The sequence below is a fragment of the Mauremys reevesii genome, linkage group 20 (genome assembly GCF_016161935.1).
Source record: "Mauremys reevesii isolate NIE-2019 linkage group 20, ASM1616193v1, whole genome shotgun sequence".
Lineage (NCBI taxonomy): Eukaryota > Metazoa > Chordata > Testudines > Geoemydidae > Mauremys > Mauremys reevesii.
In genome coordinates, this window is record NC_052642.1 from 24,820,425 (window position 1) to 24,837,567 (window position 17,143).

At 45.8% G+C, this 17,143-nt stretch overlaps 1 protein-coding gene across 2 annotated transcripts in view; it reads left to right on the plus strand.

Moving 5' to 3' along the window:
• YWHAE (tyrosine 3-monooxygenase/tryptophan 5-monooxygenase activation protein epsilon) overlaps window positions 1-17,143 on the plus strand; it is a 61,911-nt gene that overhangs the window by 27,882 nt on the left and 16,886 nt on the right. For both annotated transcript variants that reach the window (XM_039507281.1, XM_039507280.1), the window contains exons 3-4: window positions 9,800-9,906; window positions 11,765-11,971. In XM_039507281.1, the coding sequence (XP_039363215.1) occupies window positions 9,800-9,906; window positions 11,765-11,971 (314 nt within the window). The remainder of the gene's footprint in view (window positions 1-9,799; window positions 9,907-11,764; window positions 11,972-17,143) is intronic.

Genomic DNA, 17,143 nt, shown 5'->3' on the forward strand with positions numbered 1-17,143 from the left:
ATTGTCTTTCCTCTAAAAGCCACTTCAGATGTATTTACTGCTCACGGAAGCCTGCACTTCCCTTTATTTTTGCTAGGTGTAACTCCTCTTGTTGCCTTATCCTTTCTGATTTTGTCCCTTCATGCTTGCGCTATTCTGTAGTATTCATCTTTAGCAATTTGGCCATGTTTCCACTTTTTATAAGATTCCACTTTTTTATAAGATTCCTCAGGGTACTACAGAGCTCCCGATAGAGCCATATTGGCTTCTTATTACAGTTCTTTCTGTCTTAGCTATTGTACCTTTATACTGTCTCTCTGAGGCTTTGGCTACACTTGCATTTCAAAGCACTGCCGCGGCAGCACTTTGAAGCGCTAAGTGTAGTCAAAGCGCCAGCGCTGGGAGAGAGCTCTCCCAGCGCTGTCCGTACTCCACCTCCCTGTGGGGAATAACGTACAGCGCTGGGAGCCGCGCTCCCAGCGCTGGGGCTTTGACCACACTGGCGCTTTGCAGCGCCGCAATTTGCAGCGCTGGAGAGGGTGTGTTTTCACACCCTGCTGCAGCGCTGCAAATTTGCAAGTGTAGCCTAGGCCTGAGAAACTGCCAGCTGTTCTGAACTCCTATTTTCCTTAGGTTTTCTTCCCATAGGGCCTTGTGTATGAGTTCTGAGTTACATCTATTCTTCGAGTGCTTGCCCATGTCGATTCCATTCTAGGTGTGCTCACCCACGTGCACAGATATATCGGAGATATTTGCCTTAGCTGTATCTGTAGGGCCCCCTGTGGTGCCCTCTGGAGTGCTGTGTTCATGGGGCAGTATATCGGGCACCACTGGCCCTACGCCCTGACAGTTCCTTCTTACCACCTGTGATGGTTGGTTGGAGCGCCTGGTCTTGCTTACCCAGAGCATTAGCAGTTCTTCGCTGTTCTGATTGTTCTCCTTTGTTATTTAGTCAGTGATTAGTTAGCTGTTAAGTGTTTTAGTAGTAGTTTAGTAGTTAGAGTCCTGGAGTGGGGCATGCCCCTCTCCCCAGTGTGGCAAACCCAGGCCAAATGGCTACAAAGGGGGGGGGGTAGGAATTAGTCCCAGGAGGATTAAAAGGCTTCTCCCTATCCATTGAGGAGAGAGAGCTGTGAGAAATTAGGTTCAGCTGGAACAGGGGTTACCAGGGAACTAATTTGGTTCAGCTGGCCCCAATTGCTGGTGACCTTTTTAAACCCTCCCTGGCAGGGAAAGGGGGGGAGTAAGAGAAGCAGAGAAGCTGCCAGCAAATAGGTGCAGCAAGGCTCTGCCCTCTTCCAGCAAGGAAGACTGCAGTCTGTCCCCAGAAGGGGAGTAAAACAGCAAGGGGCTGACTGAGAGGAGGATCAGCCAGACCCTGCGTGACTGGGAAGGCTTTTACTTTGCCCAAGCCTGTGTCTCCAAGGCAAAAAGGGACTGAGCCAGCTGACGAGAAGCAGGTACTTTGCCACATGAGGCTTTAAGCTGTGTTCTAAGTGCAGCTGGCCGATGCCCATCAGTGACCCTCACGAGAGTTGTCTGAAGGGCTTGGGGAAGTCCCATCGAAAAGACGAGTGCCGGATCTGCAAAACCATTGATCCCTGGACTAAAAAAAAGCGGGACATTTGGCTAATGGCCCTCCTCATGGAGACTGTTCTGCGCCCAACATGGGAGCCCTTGGACTCCACGCACAGTACTCTGGTGTCACCAGGATCCACCCGGCACCATTCCCCCTCACCAGTATTGAAGAAGCAGTCTAAGTCTGGTCTGCAGGCACCACGCAAGGAAATTTCGGGCAAAGGACCTGAGCTAGGCCTCATACCTGCAACGGAGGCTCTTTGGGGGGAGGGGGATTACTGCTTTGGTGGAACCCTCTAGCCCAGCCGGGGACCTGACTCCCAGGAGCGGTAGGGGCCCATTGCAGGTCTATCTGCGCCTGAGGTGGGGGGCTGACGGCCAAAGAACAATTAGGCCGACCGGCACCCTAGACACCTGGCCATATGGTGGATCCCGGCAAGATACTAGCTCAGACGACCAAGCTGGTGATGGGTCCGCCCCTAAAGGCAGTTGAACATCCCCGGACCACAGGCGTCATTCCCCTTCGCCACTGCCAAGGACCCCAGTACTGCAACACCAGTCTCCAGCCAGGAGGCCCAGATCTACTGCAGTCTCCGCCTACAAGACACCGGACTCCAGAGTCGTGACGCTGATCCCCTAATTCTCTATTCAGCGGTCTTCCTGTCAGAGATCGCTAAGGCGCTGGTCACCATCACCTTGCAGATCTCCTAGGGGTTGGTCCCCTCCAACTGGAGATTGTTCCTGGTTGCGGCACCGGTGGCTGGGGCCCTGGTACAGTTCTTTGGGCAGGCACCGGTCCTCGCCTTCCCCATACCGGTCACCCACAAGATTCAGTCGACAGACTCAGGCTTCCATGGCCCTGCCTTGGCCACCAGAAGGGCAGTGGTCTGGGTCGGAGGGACAGTTCAAGCCCTTCCTCTGTATGAGGCGAATCATCTCTCAGCCAAGAGCTCGCCAAGGCGTCTGCAGCACTGGCATTGGGTGAAGGGCAATGGCTTGCCCAGTGACAGTATTGGAACCTATAGGGGGTGCCTGTTAGGCTGGCATCATACTCCTCCCAGGCGGCATCGGAGAAGCCGTTGGAGGCGAATAAGGGGGTCTGTCCTGAGAGAGCCCCATTGCAGCTCATTCTAGACTATCTTCTGCACCTCAGACTTCAGGGCTTATCACTCTCATCCACCAGGGTCCATCTAGCGGCCATTTTGGCCTTCCACCCACTGCTTGAAGGCAGGTCAGTTTTCTCTCCAGATATCCCAGCCAGATTCCTTTTGGGCCTGGAGCGCCTCTACCAGCATGTCTGGGATCCTGTTCCTCCATGGGACTCGAATCTGGTGCTATCATGGCTCACCGGTATTCCCCACCCCCCATCGAACCTCTGGCTTCCTGCTCTCTCCTTCTCCTGTTGCTCTCCTAGAAGGTTGCACTCCTGGTCACAGAGGTGTCAGCCTGCCAGGTATCTGAGATTCAGGCGCTCACCTCAGAACTGCTTGCACAGTCTTCTACAAGGACAAGGTCCAGCTAAGATGCACCCTGTCTTCCTTCCTAAAGTAGTCTGTTTTATTCGAGCCGAGACATTTACTTATGCAGCTTCAGAAAGATATCAGGAGGGCTCTGGCCTTCTACATGGAAAGGACCAAGCCATTCTGCAGGTTGATGGAATTGTTTGTCACTGTGGCCGACAGGAAGAAAGGTCAACCTGTTTCCGCTCAAAGAATTTCTTCCTGGATAACTGCCTGCATTCGCTTTTGCTATGATCTAGCAAAGGTCCCGCTCCTGGCGATTGTCACCGCCCACTCTACCAGGGCACAGGCCTCTTTCGTGGCCTTTTTGGCCCACGTGCCTATTCAGGACATCTGTATGCCAGCCACCTGGTAGTCGGTCCGTACCTTCACGTCCTATTATGCGCTTACCCAGCAGGCCCAGGAGGATGCTTTGCAGTACTGCTCTACCAAGCTGCCAAATGATAAACTCGGAGCCCACCTCCATAGATACGGCTTGTGAGTCACCTAGAATGGAATCGACACGAGCAAGCACTCGAAGAAAACTGTTACGACAGGTAGGTAACCGTTCTCTTTGAGGTGTGTTGCTCATGTCCATTCCATTAACCACCCTCCTACCCCTCTGTCAGAGTTGCTGGCAAGAAGGAACCGAGAGGGCATAGGGCTGGTGGTGCCTGATATATTGCCGCATGAGTGCGGCACTCTAGAGGGCGCCACAGCCAGCCCTACGGATACTGCTAAAGCCAGAAGTCTCTGACAACTGTGCATGTGGGCATGCACACCTAGAATGGAGTGGACATGAGCAACATATCTCAAAGAACAACTGTTACGAAATGTAGGTAACCGTTCTTTAAGTCCATTGTTTCTGTTCAGCTGCTCTCACCTCCATCCTTTCCTTAGAATTATGAAATCATCATTTCATGATCACTTTCACCTAAATTGTGTTCTACCTTCAGATTTGCAACCAGTACTTCCCTTATTTTGCTCATGTTTGAGCTGCTTCGGGCGGGGGAAGGGCGTTCATAGTATAAGCAGCACTGGGCTCAAAGTAGGCTGGATTCTGCAAGGATTCCCTAGCTTTTAGAGTTTCTTTCCTCCTTGGACTTACACTGAGGGATAGATAGCTCAGTGGTTTGAGCATTGGCCTGTTAAACCCAGGGTTGTGAGTTCAATCCTTGAGGAGGCCACTTAGGAATCTGGGGCAAAAATTGGTCCTGCTAGTAAAGGTAGGGGGCTGGACTCGACCTTTCAAGGTCCCTTCCAGCTCTAGGAGATTGGTATATCTCCAATTATTACCTATTACCTTTACAGCCTAGCTTTGTCAACCTTCAAATCATTACTCCTGGGGACATTCTGCGCCAAAAAATTAAATTCTGCACATATTTTAAAGTTCTGCAAATTTTAATTGTCAAAATAACACTGCATAATCATGCCAGTTTCAATTATTCTGGTAATTTATTTCAAAATACCTGTCAGCAAGTATGTCTGTAACAATACAGAGACACACACAAATTCCCCCAGGAGTAGAGTAACAGATTCTTATGACAACCCAGTTCCTGTTTCTCTGCCCCTCCTCCCCTAGGTATCAAGAGGGAGAAACGGCCTGTTCCCAGGCTTGTATGGCGTTTCCTGTGTGCTGCCCTCTCCTTCCCTCAGGCAGTGTCGTCTTCCTGCAGCTGCCAGGAACCCTCTAGCTCCCTCCCCTTCTCCCAGGCAGTGTCTTCTATGTGCGAGCTGGGCTCTGCCAGGTCCAGTGGCCCCTAGTGGTTGCTAGCAGCACTGCAGCCCATTTCTCTGGGGGAAAGGAAATTCTGCGTGCACATTAATTTCCGCATTGCGCAGTGGCGCAGAATTCCCCCAGGAGTAAAATCATATTGCAAGGCCACCCAGCCCTGCAATAGGCCCAATAAATACATCACAAAATAAAGAAAATAGTCTTTGCTTTGTGGTTTGTAATTGATTTGTATATAATCACAAAGAAAATACCTTACAGATCTGTTCTAATTCAGAAGAATTGTAGATGGTGTGGTCATAGCAGACTGTCTTGTAACTATTACATTTGAATAATTAGTTTAAATACAGTAACTTTTGGTAGCTTGTGCTCTCACTGCTGGTCTTTGCTTTGTTAGTGCTGCCTGTTGCTGCTTTATTCTTTTCTTTTGGGATGTCTCTTAATAGTCACATGCCTCACAGGTTACCTTTTTTGGCTTTGTTTTTCTCTTGCATCTGGTTCTGCTCTTTGGCATATTTTTTTTATCTTGTTCATCTTCAGTTGGCTTTTCTTTATAAGGCAAAGCTCCAAGAATCTGTAGAAATGTATTGAATCCTTTGAGGGAGGTGTTTATAACCTAAAAGGGTGCCATGAGATGACCAGTAGGGTAGCTGGCTTGTGCTATTCCTCATTACAGCTATCTGCCAGTTTGTGGTTTTAATAAAATAAAGTTTAAAAAAAAAAGGGGGGGGGGAGAGCTAGGGGAGTTGTGCCAGTCTCGCAAAAGGCATCTCTAAGACCAGTCTAGATGATCTTGCAAAATATTTCCAGAGACACAATTACTGGTGTAACGTCCTTTTTGCAGACTTTTTTTAAAAGACTTTTTAAAGACTTTTGCATGTATGATGTGGGTACTAGCTACTTGTTACCATCTCTTCCCTCATGTACCTGTGAAAAGTTGAATTTTGATTCTCTCAAAGTACTTGGTAGACTTGAACATCTTAGGGTATGGCTACACTTGCAGATGTAGAGCGCTTTGAGCTAAACCAGCCTTCGGGGAGCGCAGTAGGGAAAGCGCTGCAGTCTGTCCACACTGACAGCTGCAAGCGCACTGGCATGGCCACCTTTGCAGCACTTGCAGCGGCATTATGGGCAGCTATCCCACGGTGCTGTGGCTTGTGGGAAGGGGGCAGAGGGTGCGGGGCATTCTAGGTCCTGTCCCAATGCCCTGTGATGCATTGGTTAACATCCCAGCAATCCCTCTGCTTCCATCCACATTTGGCACCATCTTTCAACATTCTTTGTGCTGTGCGCTGTGTCTTCCCTTTTGGTCTGCGGGAATGGAGCCCGAATTGTTGAGGAATATGCTGACGAGTCTCGCCAGCACATCATGTTTGGCAGTAGAGTTACTCCTTAAGATCCAAACTGACAGTGAGGATTCAGATGATACCGACGCGAGTAACGCATACGACACAAGATTGCTTGTGGCATTCACGGACATGCTCACCACCGTGGAACGCTGCTTTTGGGCTCGGGAAACTAGCACTGAGTGGTGGTCATGCAAGTCTAGGATTACGCGCATTGGCTGCAGAATTTTCAGATGAGAAAAGCCATTTTCATGGGACTGTGTGATGAGCTCGCCTGCACCCTGCGGCACAATGACACACGATTGAGAGCTGCCCTGACTGTGGAGAAGCAAGTGGCTATTGCATTCTGGAAGCTGGCAACTCCAGACAGCTACTGATCGGTCGCTAACCAGTTTGGAGTGGAAAGTCTACCATTAGAATTGTGTTGATGCAAGTTTGCAGGGTCATTAATCACATCCTGCTAAGAAGAACCGTGACTCTGCGTAACATGCATGACGTGGCTGGCTTTGCACAAATGGGTTTCTATAACTGTGGAGGGGTGGTAGATGGGATGCATATTCCAATTCTGGCACCAGCCCACCTAGCCTCAAAGTACATTAATCGGAAGGGGTATTTCTCTATGGTTCTCCAGGCACTTGTGGATCACTGTGGGTGTTTCATTGACATTAACGCAGGCTGGCCCGGAAAGGTGCATGATGCACACGTCTTTCAGAACACTGGCCTGTTCAGGAAGCTGCAAGCCAGGACTTTTTTCCCCAGACCAGAAAATCACCATGGGTAAAGTCAAAATGCCCATTGTGATCCTTGGAGATGCTGTTTACCCTTTAATGCCATGACTCATGAAACCCTACACAGGGAGCCTTGACAGCAGCAAGGAGGGGTTCAACAGGCTGAGCTGGTGCAGAATGACTGTGGAGTGTGCTTTTGGCCATTTAAAGGGCCGCTGGCACTCTCTGTATAGGAAGCTGGACCAGGCCAATGATAGCATCCCTGCGGTTATATCCGCGTGCTGTACCCTCCATAACATTTGTGAAGGGAAGGGTGAAAGCTTCTCTCAGGCATGAACTTTGGAGGTTCAACACCTGGAGGCTGAATTTGAACAGCCAGAGAGGAGGGCTGTTAGAGGGGCCCAGTGTGGGGCTGCAGGGATTATGGATGCCTTGAGGGAGCAATTTGAGGCTGAAAGCTAACAGTAATGTCTGGTGCCCTGCACGGGTGCCCTGCACGGGAGTGAAGTGCAGTGGTTCCAATGTTAGTAGGAATCTGTGTTTGCTACGCTGAATTGCAGTGCCTGTTGCTTTTCTGGGCTAAGGTATCTTTTACTTTATGCAACAATAAAGAATGTTTTCAAAGCCAAAAAAATCCATTTATTGAAAAGAAACCCAATTGCTTGGGAAACAGGGCAAGGGGGTGGGGTGCGGAACGGTACAATCACAGATTTGCATATGTCCTATTATCATACTCAGCCTTCCTATCTGGAGTGCTGTGCAATGAGTGCTGCACTTCAGGATGGCTATACTGCATGGTGATGGGGATTGAGTGCAGTGGGTAAGGGTCATAGTTTGCAGGGCTGGGTGGTGAAGCTACAGGTGTTGGAGGCAGCTGGTGGCGATAAGAACCTGGATGTTGGGGAAAGTGGGTTGGAGGTGACATGGGGGCACAAGGGAAAGAGTTTTGGGACAAGGGCTGCAGAGGGGAGTGGGCATAGTAGTTCTCCGCCTGCATGGCTAGGAGCACCTGGATCAAGTCTGCTTGGTGCTCCATTATGCTTATCAGTCAATCTGTGCTTTGCTGCTGGAGCTCCACGCTTTTGTGCCAGCGATCCGCATTCTGCTGGCAGATCCTCCTTTCACTCTCCCTCCACTCCTGTGCTTTTAGATTCTTGTTAAGTGACTGCTGCATTACTTCATGCAGCATGTCATCTTTGCTTCTGTGTGGCTTCTTCATGATTCTTTGCAGTCTCTCGGCCAGTGATAACACAGACGGCTGAGATCTGACGGTTGCATCTGTAAAGGCAAAATGCAACACTTAGAGGCAGCATTGTTCACACCAGACAGAGCAGTGCTTCCCCCGTACTTAAGGAAAGCAAGCACAGTCTACACAATAGCATAATTTGCCTGTCCCAACCCGAGCACACATAACCCATAGGATCCCCAAAATGGTGAGTAAGCACTGGGTCAAGGGGGACTGTTTCATGGCTGTACTGTCCTCTGAGTTTCTGTGCCTTGGGGAGAGCCAAGAGGTGCAGGGGGCCCCTATACTGAACCCTATGGCTGGAGCTGGGACTGGACAGCTTCTTCCCCCTCAAACACTGGTGAGGCCCAGCACCTTGCCATTGCTCCATACTGGGGATTGCCTGGCACGTGGAGGCATGGTCACCTGGAAAGACTTGCTGAGAGCACTCCACGCCTGGCTGAGCAAACAGGAAGGGGATTTTCAAAATTCCCAGAGAATTTAAAGGGCGGGTCTGACGGTTGGTCACCTGAGGGCGAAGGCAGGGCAGTAGAGTTCAAACTGATGACCAGAGTGGCTAGAACAGGCATTGTGGGATGCTTCTGGAGGCCAATCAGAGCGCATTAACAGATCAGGGCATCCACACTGGCGCTGTGGTGCTCCAGCAGGGGCACATCAAATGTTATTCCACTCACTGAGGTGGAGTACTAGGAGCGCTCTACATGCCTTGCCAGTATGGACTCGTTGTGAGTTGGAGTGCACTGGGCTGCTTTAATGCGCTCTAACTCGCAAGTGTAGCCATACCCCTAGTGTTGGTGGCAGGGACCTTGACTCTAGAATTTACTTCCTGCCTTGGTCCAATATAGTCAAGAGTGCAGCCTTCTAACTGCCTAGTTACTGTTTGTCACGATAGGGATTCTCAACCTTGTTCTTTCTGAGGCCCCCCAACATCCTATTAAAAACTCACGGCCACCTTATGCCACAAGAACTGTTTTTCTGCATATAAAAGCAAAGACCAGCGTTAAGGGGCAGCAAGCAGGACAACTTCCCGGAGCCCCATGCCACATGGGGCCCCATGAAGCTAAGTTGCTTAGGCTTCAGCTTCAGGCCTGGATGGAGGGGCTCAGGCCTCTGGGCTTCAACCCCAGTCGGTGGGGCTTCAGCTTTCTGCTCTGGACCCCAGCAAGTCTAATGCCAACCCTGCTTGGCGGATCCCCTGAAACCTGCTCGTGGCCCCGGACTCCTGGTTGAGAACTACTGCATTATGTGACGAGTCTCCCTGAATCTAGTTAATATTTATTTACAACTTTTAAAATACATACCTGTGCCCAGAGAAGACCAGCCCTGAGGTAGTTTTAAAAACTGAAAAATAAGATAAAGTATATTGGGGAAAATGACTTTGCTGTAGTTAAGAACTTCTGCATCTTCTTCCTCACTTTTTTCATTTTGACTGTTTGGTGACGTTATGGTCTTTTGATACTGTCCAAAAGAAGTTGAGTATCAGAGGGGTAGCCGTGTTAATCTGGATCTGTAAAAGCAGCAAGAAGTTGGACTCTCATACACACATGCTAGTTCCTATCTAAATTGGATTATTCTTCCTATTTTTTAGCATTTGGGATTGAATATTTCTTGTATCCCTTTATACTATTACATCTTCTTTGCTAATCTTTGCTTTTTTTTTTCCCCTCCTCCTTCCCCACCCTCCACCCCAGGTTGAGACCGAGCTGAAATTAATCTGTTGCGACATTCTGGATGTACTGGACAAACACCTCATTCCAGCAGCTAACACGGGCGAGTCCAAGGTTTTCTATTATAAAATGTAGGTGACTTGTGGGGTTTGGGCAAGTGCTATCCTTATAGTTTGCATAAAATATTGAAGTGAAATCAGTACTGGTAAATGTGCCAGATTAACAGTTATGGAGATGAAAATTTTACAGCCATGGAATAGGTACTGCATATAGAGTGGAAACGTAGTTCTCTCCACACTGTCCTACCATTTTTGCCTACTTCAAGAAATAAGATGATGGTTTGGTCATTGTGCCCAGTTAGTCCTTGTGTTGAACACCAAGAGGCTCAGTGACTAATTGTGATGGTACATTTTCTCATGGATGCCTGCCAACTAGAGAAAATGTATTCAGATCACCAAATAGCACTCAAGTGGAAACAAATTTTAATTACTATACGCTTGTAATTGGTCTTGAACAAGTGATACAGAATGAAAGGCTATTTACCCCCATTAGCAACCCACTGAACCATTCAGTGCTTTCTGTGTAAAATGTGTGTAATATATAAAAACTAGGTTAATAGAACACACCTAAATATTTAAATCAAGGAATGCCAACATTAAAATTGCATGTCTAACTTAAGTTCAGCCCCTTGTGCATACCCATCATGATAGTTGCTAATTCTGATATACTTTTTTCTTAAAAACTATATAATACCATGCAAATTTTCTTAAATATAGATGTATAGAATTGTGTGGTATTTTTCTATTATAGTTATAAGTAATTTAATTGTTGTAAACTTTCACTTAGTTTTTAAATGAATTTTAATTTTTCCAGTGTTCATTCACTATCCATTTTCTTTTTACCCATCCACATAGCCTTTCTGAGGTGCATTTCTGGGGTGGAGGCATCTTGCTACAAGCTTAAGTGGATTGTAAAAATTAGGGAAGTTCATTATTACTGTATTTATTTGTGTTTTATACTTATAGTTTTCATATATCTTCATGGACTGTCTGGAATACTCAGTAGTATATCATGTTACATATGTATCTGAGGTAATCTGAACTGAATGAGATGGAGCTAGATAAGAGTGTCATCAGCATATTGTGAAGGAACTTTTAGCCTGATCTCTTTACTAACCGTCCTAATGGCCTCATTTATGTTGACTAGGAAGTATGACAAAGTAAGCCCTAGGGATAGCCTCCTACTACCCTCTGAGCTTGAGGAATGAAACCACTTAAGGGCAGACCCATCCACTCCTAATAGAATATGTAGATAGATCAGAACATTTGTGACATCAGAGGTAGCTAATGTCAGCATGGACACCTGAATCTTTATCCATCACTGAGAAGGAATTGAGCACTGTAGTGTAGACTTCTGCTAAAGTGATGGGAGGGAGGGTTTTTCCATTGCTGTAATAAATCCATTCCATGGAGAGGTGGCAGCTAGGTCAACACAAGAATTTTTCATTGGTCTAGTTGCATCTACAGTAGGGGCTAGGTCGACCTAACTGTATCACATAGGGTGTTGATCAGGCCTCTGTGTATGATACTGACCAGTGGGTGAGTCTCCCATTTCGTGTTATCAAGCATTTCCTGCTACTTGTAAAAAGGTCCAGGATGGCTTCTCTAATGGTGGAATTCTCTTCTTTCTGGACTTGAAAATTGTCTCAGTAACTTGAACTTCAGTGAAACATATTCAGTGTTTTTTAGGAGTAGTGTGGTTTAGTTACTTCAAAAAGTGACACAGGACTTGCTTATTTATATTTTTTTCATGGCTGATTGTCTTACGTTCTTAAAAAGCATGTACCTTGTATTTTCTAGACATATATCTATAGTAAATGCCCATGCTATACCAATTTATTAATGTACAATTATTATCAACATTAACTGTTTTTTTCAACAGCTAATGTGAAATCAAGGAATCCTGAATCTGCGCTCTTTATTCTTTCAGGAAAGGGGACTACCACAGGTACCTGGCTGAGTTTGCCACAGGAAATGACAGGAAGGAGGCTGCAGAGAATAGCCTGGTGGCTTATAAAGCAGCTAGTGATATTGCAATGACAGAACTTCCGCCAACACATCCCATACGCTTAGGTCTTGCTCTCAACTTCTCTGTATTCTACTATGAAATTCTTAATTCCCCTGACCGTGCCTGCAGGTAAGTAATGTTTGAGAAGACTGGAAGGCTTCTTTAAAATATAAAACCAGCTACAGTGTAGCACATATAGCTTGTAAATTTGAATAACTACACTAGGGGCTGCTAACAGGGAGTTTTGCAAGGGAGTTTGGAAGGGGGCAAGGTTCACTTGCTGTTCTTTAAAACCTGTAAATTAAACTACATTCAAAACTTCTTGATTTAAACAAAGCCCTTTCATGAGCTAGGTAGCTGCAGGAGACAATGCAGGCAGAAGCCCAGCAACAGAGTGGGGGCTATCCAGTTTATTGTGCTGAGTGCAGCATGGATTACCTGCCCTGTGGGCGGGTGGTGTATGTGTGTATTTGGTGTAAGGAGCTCATGGCCCTCAGAGACCACGTACGGGCTTTGGAGGCCAGGGTGGCGGAACTGGAGGAGCTAAGGGAGGCAGAGAGGTATGTTGATGAGGTTTTCCAAGACACTGTAGAATTGTCCCACCTTCAGTCAGACAGCCCCTGCGCTGTTGAGGAGGATGAAAGGCCCAGGGAAGCAGAACAGTCAACAGGAGCAGAAGGAAACCTTCCCATAGTTGGGACCCTCCTTCCAGATGGTGTTAGGGTATCCTCTTGCACTGACGTTACCTCTCTGGGGAAGGGATCTCCAGTCACTAGGAAAAGGCAGGTGTTAGTAATGGGAGATTTCGATCATTAGAAACATAGATAGCTGTGTTTGTGATGACTGGGAGCACTGTATGGTGACTTGCCTGCCTGAAGGTTGCAGATCTCTCGAGGCATCTGGACAGACTTGTGTAGTGCTGGAGAGGAGCCGGTGGTCGTGGTACATGTAGGTACCAATGACATAGGGAGGGGTTGGAGAGACGTCATAGAGGCCAAATTTAGGCTGATAGGGAAGAGACTGAAATCCAGGACCTCTATGGTGGCGTTCTCAGAAATGCTCCCAGTTCCATGTGCAGGGCCAGGTAGAGCTTCAGAATCCCAATGCATGGATGAGACGATGGTGTAGAGAGGAGGGGTTTAGATTCATTAGAAACTGGGGAAACTATTGGGATGGGGGGAGCCTATACAGGAGAGATGTGCTCCACCTAAACCAAAGTGGAACCAGACTACTGACACTTAACATTAAAAAGGTTGCAGAGCAGTTTTTAAACTAGGAAATGGGGGAAAGCCGACTGCTGCAGAGGAGCACGTGGATCGGACAGAGACTTCTCTTAGAGGAGAGTCTATTGATAGAGATTTTCTAGGTTATAGTCAGGAGCAGAGAATGGAAGAGGATAATGTAAGGGCCAGATCAGCCGAGAAACATTCACATAAAGAATCGGACACATCAGTAAACAGTGACAAATTTTTAAAGTGCTTGTACACAAATGCTACAAGTCTAAATAATAAGATGGGTGAACTAGAGTGCCTTGTGATAAAGGAGGATATTGATATAACAGGCATCACAGAAACCTGGTGGACCGAGGACAGTCAATGGGACACAATCATTCCGGGGTGCAAAATATATCAGGAGGACAGAACAGGTCGTGCAGGGAGCGGAGTGGCACTATATGTGAAAGAAAATGTAGAATCAAATGAAGTAAAAATCTTAAGTGAATCCACATGTTCCATAGACTCTCTATGGATAGTCCTTTCATGCTCTAATAAGAATATAACATTAGGGATCTATTATCAACCACCTGACCAGGACATTGATAGTGATGATGAAATGCTAAGGGAAATTAGAGAGGCTATCAAAATAAAGAACTCAATAACAGTGAGGGATTTCAGTTATCCCCATATTGACTGGGAACATGTCACCTCAGGACGAAATGCAGACACAAAATTTCTCGATACTTTAAATAACTGCTTGTTGGAGCAGCTGGTACGGGTTCCCACAAGGGGAGAGGTAACTCTCGATTTAGTCCTGAGTGGAGCACAGGAGCTGGTCCAAGAGGTAACTATAGCAGGACCGCTTGGAAATAGTGACCATAATATAACAACATTTAATATCCCTGTGGTGGGAAGAACATCTCAACAGCCCAACACTGTGGCATTTAATTTAAAAAAGGGGAACTATGCAAAAATGAGGGGTTAAACAGAAATTAGAACCCAACTTAAATGTATTTCTCTCCTTTCCCCCCCCCGACCCCCATTAAGAAACACAGTAAAAGAACTAAAAAAGAGCTACCGTGGCTTAACCAGGTAAAAGAAGCAGTGAGAGATAAAAAGGCATCTTTTAAAAAGTGGAAGTCAAATCCTAGCGAGGTAAATAGAAAGGAGCATAAACACTGCTAAATTAAGTGTAAAAATTTAATAAGAAAAGCCAAAGAGGAGTTTGAAGAACGGCTAGCCAAAAACTCAAAAGGTAATAAGAAAATGTTCTTTAAGTATATGAGAAGCAGGAAGTCTGCTAAACAACCAGTAGGGACCCTGATGATCAAGATACAAAAGGAGTGCTTAAAGATGATAAAGTCATTGTGGAGAAACTAAATGGATTCTTTGCTTCAGTCTTCACGGCTGAGGATGTTAGGGATTCCCAGACCTGAGCCGGCTTTTGTAGGTGACAAATCTGAGGAACTGTCACAGATTGAAGTGTCACTAGAGGAGGTTTTGGAATTAATTGATAAACTTAACATTAACAAGTCATTGGGACCAGATGGCATTCACCCAAGAGTTCTGAAAATTCAAATGTGAAGTTGCGGAACTATTAACTAAGGTTTGTAACCTGTCCTTAAAATCGGCTTCTGTACCCAATGACTGGAAGATAGCTAATGTAATGCCAATATTTAAAAAGGGCTCTAGAGGTGATCCCAGCAATTACAGACCGGTAAGTCTAACGTCTGTACTGGGCAAATTAGTTGAAATAATAGTAAAGAATAAAATTGTCAGACACCTAGAAGAACATAAATTGTTGGGCAAAAGTCAACATGATTTCTGTAAAAGGAAATCGTGTCTTACTAATCTATTAGAGTTCTTTGAAGAAGTCAACAAACATGTGGACAAGGGGGATCCGGTGGACATAGTGTACTTGGATTTCCAGAAAGCCATTGACGAGGTCCTTCACCAAAGGCTCTTAGGTAAATTAAGTTGTCATGGGATAAAATGGAAGGTCTTTTCATGGACTGAGAACTGGTTAAAAGACAGGGAACAAAGGGTAGGAATAAATGGTAAATTCTCAGAATGGAGAGGGGTAACTAGTGGTGTTCCCCAAGGGCCAGTCCTAAGACCAGTCCTATTCAACTTAAATGATCTGGAGAAAGGGGTAAAAAGTGAGGTGGCAACATTTGCAGATGATACTAAACTGCTCAAGATAGTTAGGACCAAAGCAGACTGTGAAGAACTTGAAAAAGAGCTCACAAAACTAAGTGATTGGGCAACAAAATGGCAAATAAAATTTAATGTGGATAAATGTAAAGTAATGCACGTTGGAAAAAATAACCCCAACTATACATACAATATGGTGGGGGCTAATTTTAGCTACAACGAATCAGGAAAAAGATCTTTGCAGTGTGCAGAGGCGGTCAAAAAAGCAAACAGGACGTTAGGAATAATTGAAAAGGGGATAGAGAATAAGACGGAGAATATATTGCCCTTATGTAAATCAATGGTACGCCCACATCTTGAATACTGTGTACAGATGTGGTCTCATCTCAAACAAGATATACTGGCACTAGAAAAGGTTCAGAAAAGGGCAACTAAAATGATTAGGGGTTTGGAACGGGTCCCATATGAGGAGAGATTAAAGAGGCTAAGACTTTTCAGCTTGGAAAAGAGGAGACTAAGGGAGGATATGATAGAGGTATATAAAATCATGAGTGATGTGGAGAAAGTAGATAAGGAAAAGTTATTTACTTATTTCCATAATACAAGAACTAGGGGCCACCAAATGAAATGAATGGGCAGCAGGTTTGAAACAAATGCAAGGAAGTTCTTCACACAGCGCACAGTCAACTTGTGGAACTCCTTGCCTGAGGCGATTGTGAAGGCTAGGACTATAACAGCGTTTAAAAGAGAACTGGATAAATTCATGGAGATTAAGTCCATTAATGGCTATTAGCCAGGATGGGTAAGGAATGGTGTCCCTAGCCTGTTTGTCAGAGGGTGGAGATGTATGGCAGGAGGGAGATCAATTACCTGTTAGGTCCACTCTCTCTGGGGCACCTGGCATTGGCCACTGTCGGTAGACAGGATACTGGGCTAGATGGACCTTTGGGGTCTGACCCAGTATGGCCGTTCTTATGAGCAATATGCTGGGTTTCCTTGTTTTCTGCTGTATATAAGTTGAAAAGCTTTCTAATAAATTAACCACATAGGCGCAGAAGAGAAGCTTTGAAACTTCACCCAGTGTTAGGGCTCTGCCTTATGCATCTTTTAAGTAATTCAAGAGTTGGCGAGCATTCAAGGAGTCCAGATTAATTTAATTTATTTGGGAGAAACAAAAGTGACAAAGCAGAGAGTGGTAAACTAATTTGTAAAAATCTGAACTTTTCAGGGATGAATACTTCAAGTAGGACTGTCAAGCGATTAAAAAAATTAATCACAATCACGCTGTTAATAGAATACCATTTATTTAAATATTTTTGGATGTTTTCAACATTTTCAAATATTGATTTAAATTATAATACAGAATACAAAGTGTACAGTGGTCACTTCATATTTATTTTTTTACAAATATTTCCACTGTAAAAAACAAAAAATAGTATTTTTCAGTTCACCTAATACAAGTACTGTAGTGCAGTCTCTTTATTGTGAAAGAATAAAACTTTAGAGGCCTACAAGTCCACTCAATCCTATTTTTTGTTCAGCCCGTTGCTCAGACAGACAAGTTTGATTACATTTGCAGGAGATAATGCTGCCCGCTTCTTGTTCAGTGTCACCTGAAAGTGAGAACAGGTGTTTGCAGGCACTGTTGTAGCTGGCTTCACAAGATAATTACGTGGTAGATGTGCTAATGTTTCATATGTCCCTTGATGCTTCAACCACCATTCCAGAGGACATGCGTCCATGCTGATGGCGGGTTCTGGTAGATAACAATCCAAAGCAGTGCGGACTGACACATTCATTTTCATCATCTGAGTCAGATGCCACCAGCAGAAGGTTGATTCTCTTTTTTTGGTGGTTCAGGTTCTGTAGTTTTCTCAGCGGAGTGTTGCTCTTTTAAGACTTCTGAAAGCGTGCTCCTCCATACCTCGTCCGA